At 43.7% G+C, this 18,891-nt stretch overlaps 1 protein-coding gene across 10 annotated transcripts in view; it reads right to left on the minus strand.

Annotated features, from left to right (window-relative positions):
• The window catches only part of LOC110100826 (2-keto-3-deoxy-L-rhamnonate aldolase), a 22,997-nt gene extending 11,782 nt beyond the window's left edge, over nucleotides 1–11,215 (minus strand). For 7 of the 10 annotated variants that reach the window (XM_020828513.2, XM_020828514.2, XM_020828511.2 and 4 more), the window contains exon 1: nucleotides 9,761–11,215. In XM_020828513.2, coding sequence (XP_020684172.1) covers nucleotides 9,790–10,851 — 1,062 coding nt within the window. In that variant the 5' untranslated portion in view covers nucleotides 10,852–11,215 and the 3' untranslated portion in view covers nucleotides 9,761–9,789. Of the gene's footprint in view, nucleotides 1–3,284; nucleotides 3,357–9,760 lie in introns of all 10 variants that reach the window. The other 3 variants (XR_003702207.1, XR_002303589.2, XR_002303588.2) reach the window with 1 other exon arrangement.
• Nucleotides 11,216–18,891: the final 7,676 nt, after the last annotated feature.

The following is an 18,891-nucleotide window of genomic DNA, read 5'->3' on the forward strand; positions in this document are numbered from 1 at the left end:
CATAACCCTAACCCTAAACAAGTCATCCTATTAATACATTAATTTCCTAATTCAAACATCGTTAATTTAAAATTTCCCTTTCACCCTAGCAGCCCAACCCTCTTTCCTTAATTTTTTTTTCCTAGTGGGGCCCACTAGTTTGGGTGGCAAGAGAAAAAGGGAGGCAGCACTTGTCTGCCTTCTATAAACCTAAGCCGGCCATTGAGCCGACTGGGCTGTTTCAAGTTGAATTGGCCTAACAGTACCGCCCTACAAAAAATTACCTTGTCCTCAAGGTGAAACTATGAAATTGTTTTTTCACCCTCTCGTATGGTTCTCACGTAGCATCATAGTTAGGCAGATTCTTCCACTTTATTAGCACTTCATTAGCTCCATCTTCTTTCTGAAGAACTCCCATCAACTCTAAGGGTTCCAAAATCACCTCTAAATCTTCAGTAAGTGTCGTCGGTGACTCCGAGCTAGCTATATAATTTTCAATGGCTCTTCTCAACTACAATACATGGAAAATCTTATGTATAGTCATTGTTGGTGGTAGTTTCAGCCAATATGCTACTGCTCCAATCTTCTTCAATACTTTATAAGGTCCAAAGCACCTTGAAGCAAGCTTCTCATTCCTCCTGTTGGTGACTATATTTTGTCTAGATGGTCGAAAATTCAAGAACGCCCTCTCCCTCACTTCAAACTGAATGTCCTTCCTATGTCCACCAGCTTGTTTCTTCATAATTTGTTGAGCTCTTAGTAGATGTCTCTTCAACTCCTCTAGCACTCTATCCCTCTCCACCAAGTACTCCTCCACTGAAGAAACTGGAGTACTGCTACTCTCAAAGTGCACCAAGTGAGGAAGATCTCTTCCGTACAACACCTTATATAGGGTCATCTGAGAAGTAGACTGAAAAGATGTGTTATATCAATAGTCAGCCCATACTAGCTACTTGGCCCATAGCTTGGGTGTCTTCGACATAAAGCATCTCAGGCAGGTCTCGAAGCTCTTGTTGACTACTTCCGTTTGGTCATCTGTCTACGGGTGGTAAGAGCTGCTCCTCTTCAGAACTGTCTCATGAAATCTGAACAACTCCCTTCAAAACTGGCTGAGAAACACCTTATCACTATCTAATACTATCGTCTCTAGTACTCCATGCAATCTGACCACCTTTTTTATGAAAGCTGAGGTCACTTTCACCATAATGTAAGGGTATTGGAGGGGAATAAAATGAGCATACTTGATCAATCTGTCCACCACCACTAAAATCATCATGAAACCTTCTGAACGAGGCAGCCCATTTATGAAGTCCAAGGATATCTCCTCACATACTCATCCTAGTAAAGCCAACGGTTGTAGTAGTCCCCCCGGCGTTATAGTCATGTAATTGTTCCTCCGACATATCTCACATCTGGCCACCATCTCCTCTACATCTTTATGCATCCCCTTCCAGTAAAGCTCCGAAGCTAACCTCATATATGTCTTATGCACCCCTGAATGGCCCCCAACAACACTTCCATGAAACTCTTGGAGTAAATTTGGGATGTCAATCAAGGTCCGGGGCAACAAAAACCTCCCCTAATATGGCAGTCTGTTCCCCTCCAATGAGTACCCTGGGTGGCTACCCCTCCCCCTCAGCAAATATGTCCTGATCATTCCCAACTCCTCATCCCTAGCGCTCTCCTGCCTAATGGCTTCCAAGTCCATCATCAAAGGAACTGATACTGCCACTTTCTGTAATTCCCTCATACACCTAGATAAGGCATCTGCTGTATTGTTTTCCACTCCTAGCATGTACTGGATTTTGAAACCATATCCCAACAATTTGGACAACCACCTCTGATGCTCCTCAGTCACCATTCGTTACTCCCACAAGTATTTCAAGCTCTTATGGTTGATTTTGACAATGAAATGCCTACCTAACAGGTAGCGTCACCACTTCTGGATGGTTAAGACGATGGCCATCAATTGCCTCTCATAAACTGATTTCAGCCTGGCTCTGGCAGTCAACACCTAGCTGAAGAAGGCAATTGGTCAACGATTCTGTATGAGAACTGCCCCCAGTCCGTACCCTGAAGTGTCTGTCTCAACTATAAAGACATGAGTGAAGTCTAGTAAAGCTAAGATTGATACATTAGTCATGGCCTTCTTGAGGCTCTCAAATGCTATGGTGGCTGCCTCTCCCCATAAGAACCCATCATTCTTCAACTGCTCGGTCAATGGCAATGCTATAATGGTGTACCCTTTTACAAAACTCTTGTAGTACCCCGTTAGTCCTAAGAATCCTCTCAATTCCTTCAAATTCTTAGGTAGAGACCAGCACAAGATTACCTCAATCTTTGACTGATCGGCCGCTAACCCTTCCTTGGACACAATATGACCTAAATACTCCACAGTGATCTATGAAAAATAGCATTTCTTTAGGTTGGCTCTCAGTTGATATTCTTTTAGGACTTCCAAGACCATCTTTAAGTGCTCCAGATGCTCCTCCTGAGTTTTATCGTACACCAGTATAACATCAAAAAATACCAAAAAAAACTTCCGGAGGTACTGCATGAACACCTTGTTCATCAGTAACTAGAAGGTAGCAGGGGCATTTGGTCAGCCCAAATGGCATTACCAGAAACTCATAATGACCCTTGTGTGTCCTGAAAGTTGTCTTTGAGATGTCAACCTCTCTCATCCTGATTTGATGGTATCCATACTTCAAATCTAGCTTTGAGAATATCACCGCTCCATACAATTCATCCAAGAACTCATCAATCACCATAATAGGGAACTTATCTGACACTGTACCCTTGTTCAAAGCTCTGTAGTTTACATAAAACTGCCAACTCTCATCCTTCTTGACCGGAAGGATTGGACTAGAGAAAGGACTCACACTCTGCTTGATTATCCTAGCCTCCAACATCTCACAAATCAACTTCTGAATCTCATCCTTCTAAGATTTAGGATATTGGTAGGGCCTGACGTTGATGGGTGACATCCCTTCCCTCAGGACGATGGCATGCTCCTACTCCGTTGGTGGTGGCAATCCCTGAGATGGCTGAAACACCTCATGGAATTGTTGAATCAGCGGTTGTGTGGAGAGGGGTATGTTCCTTCTCTCTTTTAATCTAGCTCCCTCCAAACTATGCATGTCACGACCCGGCCCGGTGAGCTCGCGCAGGCGAGGCGGGAACAGAGGTCGGACGGTAGGTTAAAATTTCTAATTCCTAAATCTATTTCCATAATAATTTGAAAGAGCCTCTAAAACATCAAATTGAAAACACATAAACATAAACCTCAATAAATTCATAATTACCTTTCTTCCGGAGCTCCTCCCCTAAGATAAACATTGCCGCCCCTTCTACTCATTTGATTAATTTAAGCTTACCTGAAAATGTTAACAACTAACATTAAGCTAAAGCTCAGTAAGTAATACACAATTCTAAACTACAGTAAACAAGGCAACTATGTAATATGCTGGATGTCAATTTCATATGAACATAACATAAAATGATTTCATACTTAACATAACATTAAACATATCATATCATAAGGCCATATTTTCCATATACATATCATTTTTCATAACTTTTCCTTTTCGTATATAATACAACCGTCACAGGAGCCACCGTCTAGTACCATAAAGGTACTCCTTTACCATTTCCTTTTCCATATCCTTTACCATTTTATCGTGCACGAGTACAGCGTCCCCAGCTAGTACCATAAGGGGGTGAAATTATATATATTAATGAAAATAACACTTTACCCAAAACCAAAATTAATTTAAAATAAGTTGTATTTTCGGATTTAACCTAAAACCCAAATTTTGGAAAACCTATTTTCACTAAAATGCTTAGTTTTGTATGTAAAACTTCCCAATCATCAAAATAATAATTATGGAAAACTAATTTTCGGATTAACTAATTTTAAAAATTAGGAAAATACCATTATGTGAGAAAAACCTAATTTATACATTTCGAAACCTTCTTATGACCCTTAGGAACCATATTTGTAAAAGCATTTTCAAAAACTCAAACTTTAGAGAAAACCCTAATTTTCTAACTCCACATTTTTTTTTAAAAAAACATCATTCTTATGCACAAGATCATCTCTTATACATATCCTAACATTTTTTTAAAGAAAAACAAAGTTTCCCCTCAAACCCTAGATTTTCATTTTAAGAAAACTTTGAGAGGAAAGGAGGAATACATAAGTAAAGCATACCTTAATCTTCCTCTTATTCTCCTCTACAAGTTCCCTAGCTTTCTTCGTCGGAAAACTCGCCGGAGCAGCCGCCCGTCGCCTCGCGTGCTTCCGCCTTCTCCCTTCCGCGCGCCTCTTTCGTTCGGCCAAACCGTGCGTGATATGAGAGGGGGAGGCTCGGTTTGCTTAATAGAGAGGAAGGGAAAATGCCAAAAGACCTCTATGCCTTCACTTAAACAACCCATGCTTGAATAAACATTAGGGGTACTTTGGGTATTAAGAGACTTCTCTAATTTTTATTTTCTAAATTAAGAAAAATCAAATATAAGTTTTATATACCAAATTTCTTAGAATTTTGCATAGAATTTTATAAAATTAATCCCATCGAAATCCGACAACATTGAATTTTTCACTTAAAACTTGTCGCGGCGCTTTGAAAAGCATGCGAGGTCTAAAACGGCATTTTTCGGGTTTTCACAATGCAGCTCCACTAAATATCCTCCACCCACCAACTGTATATTCTTTGGATTTGGATACCGTGCATCTCCCTTGATCACCACCTTCCTTTCATCCACCATCAACTCCATCGCGAGTGCTCCCCAATTGACCTTGGTGTCTCCCAAGGTCTACAGTCACTTCATCCCTAGGATGACATATGTACTCCGTAACTCCAGCGGAAGAAAATCTTCCCTCACCTAAATCCCCTATATGGGCAATAACACTCTTATACATATTCGCTGGCCTTTCTCCACCTTCCCCGTACCCATCATCACCTCATAATAACCAGTATCCACCAATTTCACTCCTAATTGGTCGACGACTTGAGTGGAAATGAAATTTTGGGTAGCCCCACTATCAACTATCACCACCACCTCCCTGTCCTCTATCTCCCCCTTCACCTTTATGGTATGATTCGTAGTGAATCCTACCACCGAGTTCAGGGATACCTCGGCCATATCCAAATGTATATGATAATCGCTCCACCCTACTTTTAAGGTGCTCAAACCGCCAACGATAGTCTGCTGCTTATCCCTCCTGCACCAAAACAAAGAACTGCTCATAGAGGTCTCTTCCCTGGTCGATTTGAAAATGTTCTATTATGCAATCCTTGAATTCCCCCAACTCCTAATAGGTCCCCTATGGTCTCTCCACTGGTACCATGACAGCGCCTTCCCTTCCAAACACAAGCCTGCCGCTGCCAGCTTCTCCTCCTCCGTTAGCCCATTGACGGCGAAGTACCTCTCCACCTTATAAATCCACTCATATGTATCCTCCCCTTCAAATATGGGCATCTTCAGCTTCCTCACCTTCTGATCTCCCCCCTTTCACTGTATTCCTCTATAGCTTCACCTTTTCCAAGTGTTTGGCCCTCCCTATGTTTCCCGTTCTTCCCTTGCCCTGTTATAACACAAACCCCCTTCAGATTCCCCTCTCCTTCCTTCAAATTCAGTACCTCGACAGTCATAATAAACCTCCAGGCATTCCCAATCAGCACCTCTTTGCTCCTCCCCTCCATACCCATGTCTTTCCCCATACCTACCTCCTATATCATCCCTCTGGAAAGGCTCCATAGAGGGTTTCCTCTTTCTCCCTCCACGATCTCCACCTCATTTTCCTCCCTACGATTTTCAGAATTCACACTTTTCCCTTCCGTCCCTTTTACCACGGACATCGTCGTTTGGTTATAGATTTCCAACATTTTCCTCATCATGTCCCAGAGATCGACTACTTGTCTTTCCATGGAGGAAATCCTTTCCTCTACCATTTTCTTGATTTGGTTTATCTCCCCTTCAAGTCTTTCTTCCAGCGCATCTACTTTCTTGGCCACCATCTCTATCCAAATTTTTGTAGATTCAAAAATTCTGGATTTGGATCACAAAAATAACTATCTCCTTTACCGGCCAAAAATCAACCGCGAAAATTCGCCAAAATCAACCCACAAACGGTCCCAAGACTTGCTCTGATACCAATTTGATAGAAAATACTTGAGTTCGCAAGTAATCTAAGAGGAAATATTTGAGTTCACAAGCAACCCTAGCAATAATTGGCCAAAAACAATGAGAAAATAAGAAAAATATAGATGAAATCAATCTAAGAGCAATAGATTGCAATATAAGAATCAAACCAAATAAACTCCAAGCAAGATACAATTAATCCTCAATTCGAGAGGAGGATCGTCACTTCCAAATCTCTAGATTGTGAATCTAGAGCCCAAGACACCAAGGAGACTCCAAAAGAACGACTCAAATTCATGCATAACCCTATCCCTAAACAAGCCATCATATTAATACATTAATTCCCTAATTCAAACATCCTTAATTCAAAATTTCCATCTCACCCTAGCCGCCCAACCCCCTTTCCTTAATTTTTTTCCTAGTGGGACCCACTAGTTTGGCCGGCAAGAAGAAAGGGAGGCGGCACTTGTCCACCTCCTGTAAAAATGGAAAAATTATTATGTCCGTACATAATACCAAGCATACCGAGTGCAGTACTGAGCACGGTACCGAGCACCCAAGTGATGTGGCGCTTTGTTATTGGTCTTTGGACACGTTTGGTGTCCGGACACAATAATTACTCGTAAAAATGAAGCAACTTTTGGGCCGGTTCATATGGCCTAACATCTTCATTGTGACAACATTTCCATCATTGCATTAACAAATAACCCAATCTTCCATTCTAGCACAGAACACTTCGAGATAAACAATCAATTAATTTAATTGCTCTGATGAACCAGTATGTATCTTCAACTATGTTGCACCGATACACCTATTTATGAAGGCATGCTGTATCTGATACACCGATACACGGATACGCCTCCGATACACCACCGATACGTGTCGGATACGCCAAAGCCGTATCCAATTAAAATACTATTTAATTTCAAAAGGACACGCGTATCCGATACGCGTGTCCGTTGAAAAAAAAAAAGACGTATCGTATTTACTTCTGCGGTTGCGAGCAAGATTCTCTCATTTCCGAGATGGATTTGAGTCTCTTGATGATATGAAAATATTAAAAATTACTAATCTTTCACTTGATGAGCCTGAATTAGAAGTTATGATATTTATTGAAGATGATATAGAAGTTCAAAGACAAACCAATGAAGAAGATAATTATATCATTCATTCTATTGAATAGTTGAAACTTCATGTGCTAGATAATTTATGTTTATGCTTTTGTTGTTGTACTAGACATTTAATGCTTAATTATATATTGATATTATAAGCTACAAGGCTACAAATCATGTTGTTGTCATTTTTTTTTGTAATTTCAAATATTATGCTTTGATTGCTTTCTTAATTTTTATGTATGATTTATAAATTAAAATGCCGTGTCCGCGCCGTACCCGTATCCTGTATTTTTAAGAATTGACGTGTCCCGTATCCATATCGTGTCGTATCCGTGTCGCCGTATCCGTATCGGTGTAACATAGATCTTCAACTAACAATACAAGGCACAATAATAGATGCAAAACTGACGGTTACTTTTAACAATGATAACGGAAGAATGAAGCGAATTATATTTAATTTCCTGAATATTTTCTCATTACTCACACACTGATTTACTAAATAAAATTTACGAATTTTAAAAATTATTTATAAATAATTACATTGCATTGTCCACTTAAATGTCATCTCAAATCTTACAACAAAGAACAAATTAATAAATACTAATTAGAATATTTTCTACTAAACTGATCCTTTCAAAACTCAAATTAACAAATTTCTATCATTAACAAAATTATAATCAATGTAATAAAAAAATTGAAAAATAAATTAAAATAAAAAAGAACTCCAATAATCTTCAAAAGTTTTTACTCTGCTGCTTAAAACTATAGCTGTAATATGTGATTTGCCTCGGCTGTCTCATTCTCACACCCGCAATCTCTCTATTTATGGCCTTGAACTTGGTGTCTTAATTGATTATCCCTGCCCACTACGTCATGCTTGGTTAAATCTATCCAATCTTAGTGACTCACTACCAATGATGCGATTCAAGCCGGTGATTGCGTGTAATTGCATCTCAAAGGGCATCTCCAACCAAAAATCTCATTTTCATTTCAAAATGGAGTGAAACTAAAAAATGGTGTGATTCATTTCCGATCGAACTCCATTTTGCGCCCATTGCAGAAGATAACTGTCTTTCTCCGCTTTCGCGTTTTTCTTCGACAAATCCGATAGAGATGGAAAAATAACGCAGGTGAACAGTGCAATGCCAATATTGGTGTCGCATTATTCACCCACAACCAAATACCGGAAGTTTTACCGTTTGGCTGGAGCGAACGAGCGACGCCATTCATGTGTTTGAAGTTCAATTGGAGAAGGTCATAGTGCGAGTGACCCAAGCCTATTGCGCCAAATAAAATGGCCAATTTAATGTGCATGAGCTAAATTCACCACACTAATTGGCGCATTAGACCTATTTCTACAGCATATGTTACACATTATGGCGTATTTGGCGGAATGCACTATACATCTTGACAAATTTCTCGTATGTCGCTGTTTTATAGAGTTACACTACTGATTTACTTATTTGGTCCTTTCTAAATCTCCTCATAATTAGGCTCCTTTTGCTAATTTAACCATTCGTTAAGCTCCTTTTATTTAATTTGCTTTTGTATCTCCCATGTCCTAACAAAGTGAGACATTAACCACCTAACAATTCAGATTGCCAGTGGTACTTATATCCGTGCCACACAACTCCACAAGTAGCATGTGCCCGGGTATGGGTAAATTATTACGTGCGGCGTCCGGATTCATCCGAAGGCGAATCCGGGCATATCAAATCACTCCGACCCCATCGCATCCGGGTGATGTGGCGTGTCCGGATTCGCCTCAAGACGGTTCGGACACCGCACATAATAATTTGCCCCGGGTATGGGGCTCGACAGGAAGTCTTGGCGGCGAATGTTCGAAATGTGCCCAGCTATAGGGCTGGAACAGAAGACTGGGCGGCGATGTTCGTGGCGATCTGTTGGATGGTGGGTTTGGGTGAAAAATGGAATAGGAAAGGTCCAAAAAAGTGGAGGGAAAGAAAAGACTGTCGACAGGAGAGGTGTTTGATGGCGTCGGAGCAACACCTATGGGTTTGATGCTGACGACAATTTTTCCGCCGCCACAATCCTCTATTACGCTACTGCGCAGTTTGGTTACTTTAAAAACCCGATTGTACATATGAGATGGCTTTTTATGCCAATATCCAACTACTTTGTTTACCGTTGAATACTGGATATCGACAACAAATATGGCAATGAGCGAAGCGGGAAGGCCAACGGAAAAAATGCCAAAAGTCCTCATACCCCACGGTGCTGTTGCGGAGGATATCGATGCGGTTGATCCATAGGGTTTTTGAAAATTAACATTTACATCGTTATAACATGTCTAGATGAACCAAGCAATCCTAAAAGGTGACTGAAACGAATTGGAATCGAAATCAAAAGAAACATGAATCAAGGAACATCGAATTAAATGCGCTTACCCATAAATTAGGACCCATTATCAAAACTCGAAAGTATATTAACAGAATAAAGAGCGATATCCATAGCAATTTCCAAAAAAAAAAAAAAAAAACTTGACAAAATCTACTCACTTGTTATCCTCTTTTCTGCATTTTTAAAATCAAGACAAACGCTCCTCATCATCATCACCATCCTCCTGTCCAATCTCCGCCTCCGTTAGCCGGAATCTCATCACATCCTCGACCGCTGCTTTCCTAAACATTCCAACATCCACTGCCCCAGCCACCATATGATATCCCCTCATCTTCATGTCGCCCGGCGGATCAAACGGCATTGCAAAACCCGAGAGATATGGTGTCGAAGCCATCTCCTTACCCGCCTTTCTCAGCGCTAACACTGTCCTCTCCACCTCCCGTAGCATCGCCCTCACCTTCCGGTTTCCCGGATCACACAAATAGCCCATGCTCGCGCTCAGATCCAACGGTCCCATCTGCAAACAATCCACACCGTCCACAGCCGCGATCGCCACGATATTGGATGCCGCCGTCACACTCTCAATCTGGCACATAATCAGAAGATCCTCCTCACAACAAGTGAGGTAACTGTCGTCGATTCCGTAAGCAGAGGCCCGAATGACCGTATGAGCAGAGCCGCGGACGCCGCGTGGGGGAAAGCGGCAGAAGGAGATGGCGAGCTCGGCGGCTGTGGCATCTTCGATCATCGGGAACATGAGCCCCTGTGGTCCGAGATCGAGGGCTTTTTTGGCCCAGCTGGCGGAGGTTTCAGGAAGACGGAGGACTGCGGCAGTGCCGGTGCTGGCAAGGGCTCGGAGACATGGGAGGGCATCGGATATGCCTCCAGGGCCGTGCTCCATATCGACCACAACGTAGTCATATCCAGCCAATCCAGCTATTTCGGCGAGGGTAGGGGAGGAGCTGAGGAGGAAGAGGCCGTAGAGGGTTTCGCCGGCAGCAAGGCGAGATTTGAGGGATCGAATTTTCGGGACGAAGGGAGAGAAAGAGTCGGGGAGGGAGGAGGATGTAGGCTTTCGAACATTGGGGAATCGTCGACGGGTATAGGAGATCGAGATAGATTGGGCGTTTTGGTTACTGCGAACGGAGAAGGTAATATTGAGAGTGTTTGGGGTGCTTATGGTTATTGGGAAAATGGAGGTAGATTTTGTTGGCAATTCCATTGAGGGTAAGGATGATATCGTCGACATTTGGATGTCTTTGCATGCTCCACCATCGGAGGAACGAAAGTACAGTGGCTTTTCCCCCTGCTGCCGCCCAAAGATTAAGGGGCGTTTGGCAACAGGATTTGAGCAGCCGGTAGATCTCACGGCGGAATAAATCCTCCTTTTCCCTCTTTTTACCGTAAAGAAGATGCGCGCGAAAGGGAGAAAGATAGTTACATTCACGGCGAGCGAGCACCCGTCGCTACTTCCGATCCAACAGCAAGAACGGCGAACTGGAAGCTTGTCATCGAAGGAGGCGAAGAAAACTGTTAGCGACTCGTCCAAAACCCTACCTCACGATCGAACAGCAACGGAGAAATGAAGAAGAGCAGTAAGACGTACAAATTACTGAGGAAATCGAAAAAGAAAGGTAGGAATTAATTTAAGTAATTTAATAGAAATTAAAATTAAAAAAATAATTTGATAATTTATATTATAAATTACAATTAAATAGTTAATATTTTAAATAATAATTAGATAACAATTCAAAATAGTAATAGTAGCTATATAATAAGTTAAGTTATGAATATTTATAATAGTTGATACGTCCTCAAAAAATTATTTGGATCGGGCATAAATCTCGATGCAAAATAAAGTTGGAAACTTCAAAAATTATTTTGGAGACCATCCGAACTCTGATTTCAACAAACTTACAGTTGAACTGAGCGTCTCGGAAATACGAACCCACAAATTGGATTACCAAACGGTTTCCAAACATAACCAGCTTATACTCGAATCGCGCGCCTCGACGAGACGAATCCAACGAGCCCAACATCGCTGAATTCCGACATCATTAAGGCCTTCAATTGTCTAAAGAACGGTGTATGACCAAGGGATTCAACATCGGCCGTTCATCCGACCACTCCTCATTTACCCTTGATCTCTCACCTATTTACAGGCCATGCCACTCCATAAATCTATAAATAGAGCCCCCTCTCCTCTTAAAAAGGGGATCCCGAAGCCTAAGGGAAGAAGAGAGAGATCGGAGATCGCTCTTGCTTCTTGGCCTCCTCGACCACCACCTGAGTTTCGTCGGACCACCGCCGAAGTTCCGACGAACGCACCACTGGTCCACCACCGCCGGACTTCTGCCGCACCACCACTTGAGGCCCTTACCTCCGTCTGACCACCACCTAACGTCGTTGCTCCGCCGGACCACCACTTGAGGCCCTCACCTCCGATATACCACGCATGACGCCGTTGCTCCGTTGGACCATCACTTGAGGCCCTCGCCTCCACCGGACCACCGCCTGACGCCCTTACTCCGCCGGATCACCACTTGAGGCCCTCACCTCGCCGGACAACTGCCTGACGCCGTTGCTCCACCGGACCACCACTTCAGGCCCTCACCTCTGCCGAACAACCGCCTGACGTCGTTGCTCCATCGGACCACCGCCTGACGTCGTTGCTCCGTCGGACCACCGCCTGACGTCATTGCTCTGCCGGACCACCACGTGAGGCCCTCACCTCCGTCGGACCACCGCCTGACTCCTTTGCTTTGCCGGACCACCACTTGAGGCCCTCACCTACGCCGGACAACCGCCTGACGTCGTTGCTCCGCCGGACCACCACTTCAGGCCCTCACCTCCGTCGGACCACCGCGTGACGTTGTTGGTCCGCCAGACCACCACTTGAGACCCTCACCTCCGTCGGACCACCGCCTGATGTCTTTGCTCTGCCGGACCACCACTTTAGGCCCTCACCTCCGCCGGACCACCGCCTGACGTCGTTGCTCCGCCGAACCACCACTTAAGGCCCTCACCTCCGTCGGATCACCGCCTTACGTCGTTCCTCCTCCGGACTACCACTTGAGGCCCTCACCTCCGCCGGACCATCGCCTGACGTCGTTGCTCCGTCGGACCACCACTTAAGGCGCTCACCTCCGCCGAACCACAACCTGATGCCGTTGCTATGCCGGACCACCACTTAAGACCCTCACCTATGCCGGACCACCTCATGACGCCCTTGCTCCACCAAACCATCACTTAAGGCCCTCGCTTCCACCGAACCACCGCCTGACGTCATTGCTCCGCCGGGCACCACCTGAGGCCCGGACTTATACCGAACCACCATCTAAGGCCTGGACTTCCACTAGACCACTACTTGAGGCCCGGACTTCCGTTGTACAACCACTTGAGACTCTATGCTCCACCAAGCCACTACCTGAAGCACGGACTTCTATCGGACTGTCACTTGAGGCCCCGAGCTCCACCAAGCCATCACCTGATGCCCATAGTTCTACCGAAGTACCATCCTTATACTACGATCTTTCAGACTCCTATCTTATGCCGACTACGGTCCTCTCGACCTCCATCGCCTACTATGGTCACTCCGACCTCCATCACCAGACAACGATCTTTCAGACCCCGGTCTTCTGCCAACTATGGCCTTTAGGACCCCCTTCTCGTGCCAACTACGACCTTTACAACCAAACAAACATGTATATTATTGTAACTCCCACTATATAATGCGCTCTATATGATGTACATTTGTACCATCAAGCCAAGGCCTTCTCCCAAGGAAGGGCCTCATTTGTAATCGACTGTAAATACTAGTGGATTCATTCAAACTGGGCCAGGCCCCATGGTTTATCCCCCTTTTTTAGGGGTTTTCACCTAAAAACTTTGGTGTCTCTTATAAATGTTGCACCCTCTCTCACTTATCTGATTGTGTGTTGGATCTTCATACAATGCAAAGACGTTAAATTATAAATTTCTCTACCATCGCGAATACTCCAGGACGCAACAGTTTGGCGCCGTCTTTGGGAACCTGGTTCCTGATTGGGGGGCAATTTTTTGCTTCCAACCTCAAAAGGACACTCATGTCAACTTCTTGACATCAGTCATTACTTCATCAATTTCAGATTCGAACTGGGGGGCAACTTTGACTCCATATATGGTTAAGAAGATCCCTCAAATGATTTTAATATCAAGATGATCATTTAGGAAAATCTCAGCAAATGTAAGGATAATTCCGATCAATAATTAGCTTCATGCAGTTCCCTGCTGAACTTCTACTCCTTGGGCAATGTCTTGATCTCGACCTTAAAAAGACAGTAACGGTCTAAAAATAGGCCGTTCTTCACCTTTGATTTGGGATACAGACGGCATTCTCCCCCTCCTAATCATGGCAAAATCGGTCCTAGGGGGATACAATTCGACCTCTTCCACACAGGTTAACGTCATCGAGCAAAGTCTCTGACATACAACCTCGGATAGGGATTATATCCTTGATGGATTCCCTCGACCTCTTTCACACAGGTTAACGTCATCGAGCAAAGGCTCTGACATACAACATCGGATAGATTTTATATCCTTGGTGGATTCTCCCGACCTCTTCCATACAGGTCAACGTCATCGAGCAAAACTCTGACATGCAACCTCGGATAGGTCTTACATCCTTGATGGATTCTCTCAACCTCTTCCACATAGGTTAACATCATCGAGCAAAACTCTGACATACAACCTCGGATAGGTCTTACATCCTTGGGTGGATTCTCTCGACCTCTTCCATACAGATTAACATCATCGAGCAAAGGCTCTGACATACAACCTCGGATAAGTCTTACATCCTTGGTAGATTCTCTCGACCTCTTCCATACAGATTAACGTCGTCGAGCAAAGGCTCCGACATACAACCTCGGATAGGTCTTACATCCTTGGTGGATTCTCTCGACCTCTTCCACACAGGTTAACATCATCGAGCAAAGGCTCTAACATATAACCTAGGATAGGTCTTATATTCTTGGTGGATTCTCTCCATCTCTTCCACACAGATTGGAGTCATCAGGCAAAGGCTCTGACATACAACCTCTGATAGGTCTTACATCATTGGTGGATCCAATATCGGTTAATATCATCGAGCAAAGGCTCTGATAAATAACCTCAGATAGATTATACATCCTTGATGAACGTCACAAAGAATACCGTCAATGGACTTCCATCGGACTTCTGCATAAAGTTAAATTTCTACATGATGTTGAATTTTCTATTGTCGTTGAACTTTTATCTTGCAGGACTTTCAAAGGACTAATACCTAACGTTGTATTTCTACCTGACGTCGAACTTCTCCCTGACGTTGGACTTCTGCCTGCCGTCGGTCTACTACTTATCGATGGGTTTTCGTCGGTCTACTACTTATCGATGGGTTTTCATCGGTCTTCTACCTAACACAGTACTTCTACCCGACGTTGGACTCCAACCTATCGTCGTATTTCTACTTATCGTCAAAGTACTACCCGTCGATGGACTTTCGTCAATCTTCTACCCGATTTAGTGCTTCTACCTGACGCCGGACTTCTTCCTACCGTCGGACTAAAACCTGTCGTCGAACTTCTGTCTGTCGAGGGACTTTCGTGGGTCTTCTACCCGACTCAGTGCTTCTTCCCGACGTCGAACTTCTTCCAGCCGTCAAACTAAAACCCATCCTCGGACTTCTGTCCGTTGATGAAATTTCATTGGTCTTCTGCCTGACGTAGTACTTCTACCTGACATCAGACTTTTGCCTGCCATCGGATTACTACCTATCGTCGGACTACTGCCCGTTAATGGACTTTTGTTGGTCTTCTACCTAACTCATTGCTTCTTCCCGACGTCGGACTTCTTCCTGTCGGACTAAAACTCGTCGTTGGACTTCTGTCCATCAATGGACTTTCGTTGGTCTTCTACCTGACTCAGTACTTCTACCCGACGCCGGACTTCTTCTTTCCATCAGACTAATAGCCGTCATCGGACTTCCGCCCTTCGATGAACTTTCGTCGGTCTTCTACCTGACGTTGTAGTTCTACTTGACGCCGTACTTCTACTCAACGTCGAACTACTAGTCGTCATCGGACTTCTACCCGTCGATGGACTTTTGTCAGTCTTCTACCCGATGTTGTACTTCTAACCAATGTCGTATTTGTACTCAACGTCGGACTACTACCCATCGTCGAACTTCTGCCCGTCGATGGACTTTCGTCGGTCTTCTGCCTGATGCTGAACTTTTACCCTACGTCGAAGTTCTATCTACTGTCAAATTACAACCCGTCGTTGGTTTTCTACATGTCAATAAACTTTCGTTGGTAGTTCGACCCGATGTCGTACACCTACACGACAACATACTTATACCCATTATGGGACTTTCATCGGTCTTCTTCCCGACGTTGTATCTCAACCCAACGACGAACTTCTGCATGTCATCAAACTAATTCCCATCGATCGACTTTCATCGGTCTTCTACTCGACGTTGTTCTTATACCCGACGCCGGATTTCTTCCTGCCGTCGGACTAATACCCGTCGCTAAACTTCTATTCGTCGATGGACTTCCGTCGATCTTCTACTCGACATTGTTCTTCTACCCGACGTCAAACTTCTGCCTGTCATCGGACTACTACTTGTAGACAGACTACTACCTATCGAAGGACTTTCATCGGTCTTTTACCTGATTCAGGGCTTCTACTCGACATCATACTTCTTTCTGCCGTCGGACTACTACCTGTCGACAGACTACTGCCTGTCAAAGGACTTTCATCGGTCTTCTACCCGATACAGTGCTTCTACCTGATGTCAACTTCTGTCTACCATCAGACTACTACCTGTCGACGAACTACTGCCTGTCGAAAAACTTTCATCGGTCTTCTACCTGACGTCATGCTTCTACCCGATATCAAACTTCTACCTGCCGTCAGACTACCCGTCATCGAACTTCTACCTTTCAATGGACTTCCACTCGTTGTCAGACACTTATCGTCGGACTTACGATCGTCGTCAAACTTCTGCTTGTCGTCAGACTTTTGTCAGACTTATACCTGACACCGGACTTACGCTCGTCGCTAGACTTTTGCTCGTAGGCGGACTTTTATCTGACTTCTACCCAACTCCGGACTTATGCCTGTCGCCGAACTTCTGCCAGTAGACAGATTTTCATCCAACACTGGACTTACGCCTGTCACCAAACTTTTGCCTGTAGGAAAACTTTGGTCGGACATATACCCGACACCAGACTTACGCCCGTCGTCGGACTTACGCCTGTCATCGGACTTCCAATCTCCTTCGCTCATCGATAACCATTCTTCCAATCTACGTTAATGACTACGATCCTTACTACCTCCTTCGCCAACAACGGTCCTTGCAACTTCCTCTGCCAAATACTATCCTTACGACCTCCTTCTCCAACTACGTTTCTCCCCGACCTTCGTTGTGAACCAACTACAAATCTCTCTTGGTTGTGAGATCTATTACAAAAAAAAGGGTATCTTCAACTCAGTGAAGGGCCCTAGAATTGCACAAGGGATACCACCTGCACAAGACCAGGGGAAGGCCTCAGCCTGAGGAGGAAGGAAAAAAAAGGTCTCTTCAACTCAAAGAGGGACCCTGCTATTGGACAATGGAATTGTCCAAGTGGCACGGGAAGGCCTCTACTGAGAGAAGAAAAGGATAAGAGAGCTCTTTCTCGCAAAGAGGGACCCTGCTATTGGACAATGGAATTATCCAAGGAGCAGGGGAAGGCCTCTACTGAGAGAAGAGAGGAGAAGGTGCAAGAAATAAGACCAAGGGGGGCCTATTTATAGAAAAAAGAGGGAGTTCTCCCTCTCTCCCACTCTCCCTCTCTCCCTCTCTTCCACTCTCTGTTGGTGGAATTTTGAAAAATATTAGTTTTCTTTGGGAATTTTAGAATTGAGGTTGAATCTTAATTCTAAAAGTTGAACCAGCTCGTTCGGAAAATTATATCACCCCGAAGGATGAAAATAAAATCCCATAACGACGTTCGGACTTAGAATTATGTGATTCATCTCGAATATCATAGCTAGACTCTAAAGAGAACTTCACACGGCCCCGAGGGGACAAGGTAAAGATCAACTAAATGTCTAGTTATGATATTTGAGGGGTATGGTTGTCGATTTCATATTCAAAGCTTTATCAAAGAAGAATGTATCTCCCCAAAGGGAAATAACACCTTTCAATGATAATTCTTCTAATACGATAACGACAATCATTTTTTTTGAACTTTTCACAAAGAAATCTAAGAATATTTTAAAAAGGTTAATTTTGAAATCAGGTGTGTGGGGTTCCAATTCTCCTACGAGCGCAAGCCCTCGTAGTTAATTACATCGTAGGGAGACAGAGTCCCCTACGAAAACTCTCGATTAAAATAAGAATGAAATTTTGTTAGATTTTCTATGAGTGATATCAAAAAAATTTAATAGAGTCCTTTAGAGAATCAAAAGGGAATGGATCAAGATTGAACAGTTATTAACAGAGTCAAAGGATGAGAGGTAGGGGACACCTTGAGATTCCAGAACCATCCGGAAGTGTACCAACTTAGTCTAAACATTGGGCTTTACATTTTATTAGAAGTTTGGGACTATATTCCTGAAGTTGGTGTCTTATAATCAAAGATCTTCCCCGGATCCTAAATCTAATTTGGACGTTGGACCACAGCCGTCTGAACCTAACTAATGCAGTGCAGAACCTGGTCTTACTCCGGCCTAGATTGGGGAGCCAGCTAACCACCTAGTCGATTTAAAATATATGAACCCGGTCTTTTATGAAAGAGTGGTAGGGACGTTGTAATTAAAGTTTTGGAGAGTTGGGGCCGACATCTAAAAAAGAATTTCCTAGTTGGCCCCTTTAACTTATGTTGGGTGCTAAAATGCTAAACTGATGCAATTAAGATTTTTGACTCTTTTAGTTCGTATCTAATGCAATGCATGCTAGTTGATAACTTCCAAATCAAATATGCTTGAAATTTTGAAAATAGGCTTAGAAAATAATTTTTTTAGAAGACTGGACTTCCCCAGGTCTGGCACCTCGTCCTCATAGGTCAGACTATCCGGATTCTACCCGCAGGCGGGGAAGGTCTAAAACAAGGAAAGAAGAAGTGCAAAAATATGCATGCGACCCCGGGGTCGATCCCCGGCTAATTCCCTAGATTCGTTATCTTTCTATGTTATTTTGACTCACTAAAATTTTAAACTTTTAAAGTTATGAGTAGAAATCTTTTACACCCTCACGAGTCTCACGTATCCAGGCGAAAACAAAAGC

Source organism: Dendrobium catenatum, unplaced genomic scaffold (assembly GCF_001605985.2).
Source record: "Dendrobium catenatum unplaced genomic scaffold, ASM160598v2 fragScaff_scaffold_1203, whole genome shotgun sequence".
NCBI lineage: Eukaryota > Viridiplantae > Streptophyta > Magnoliopsida > Asparagales > Orchidaceae > Dendrobium > Dendrobium catenatum.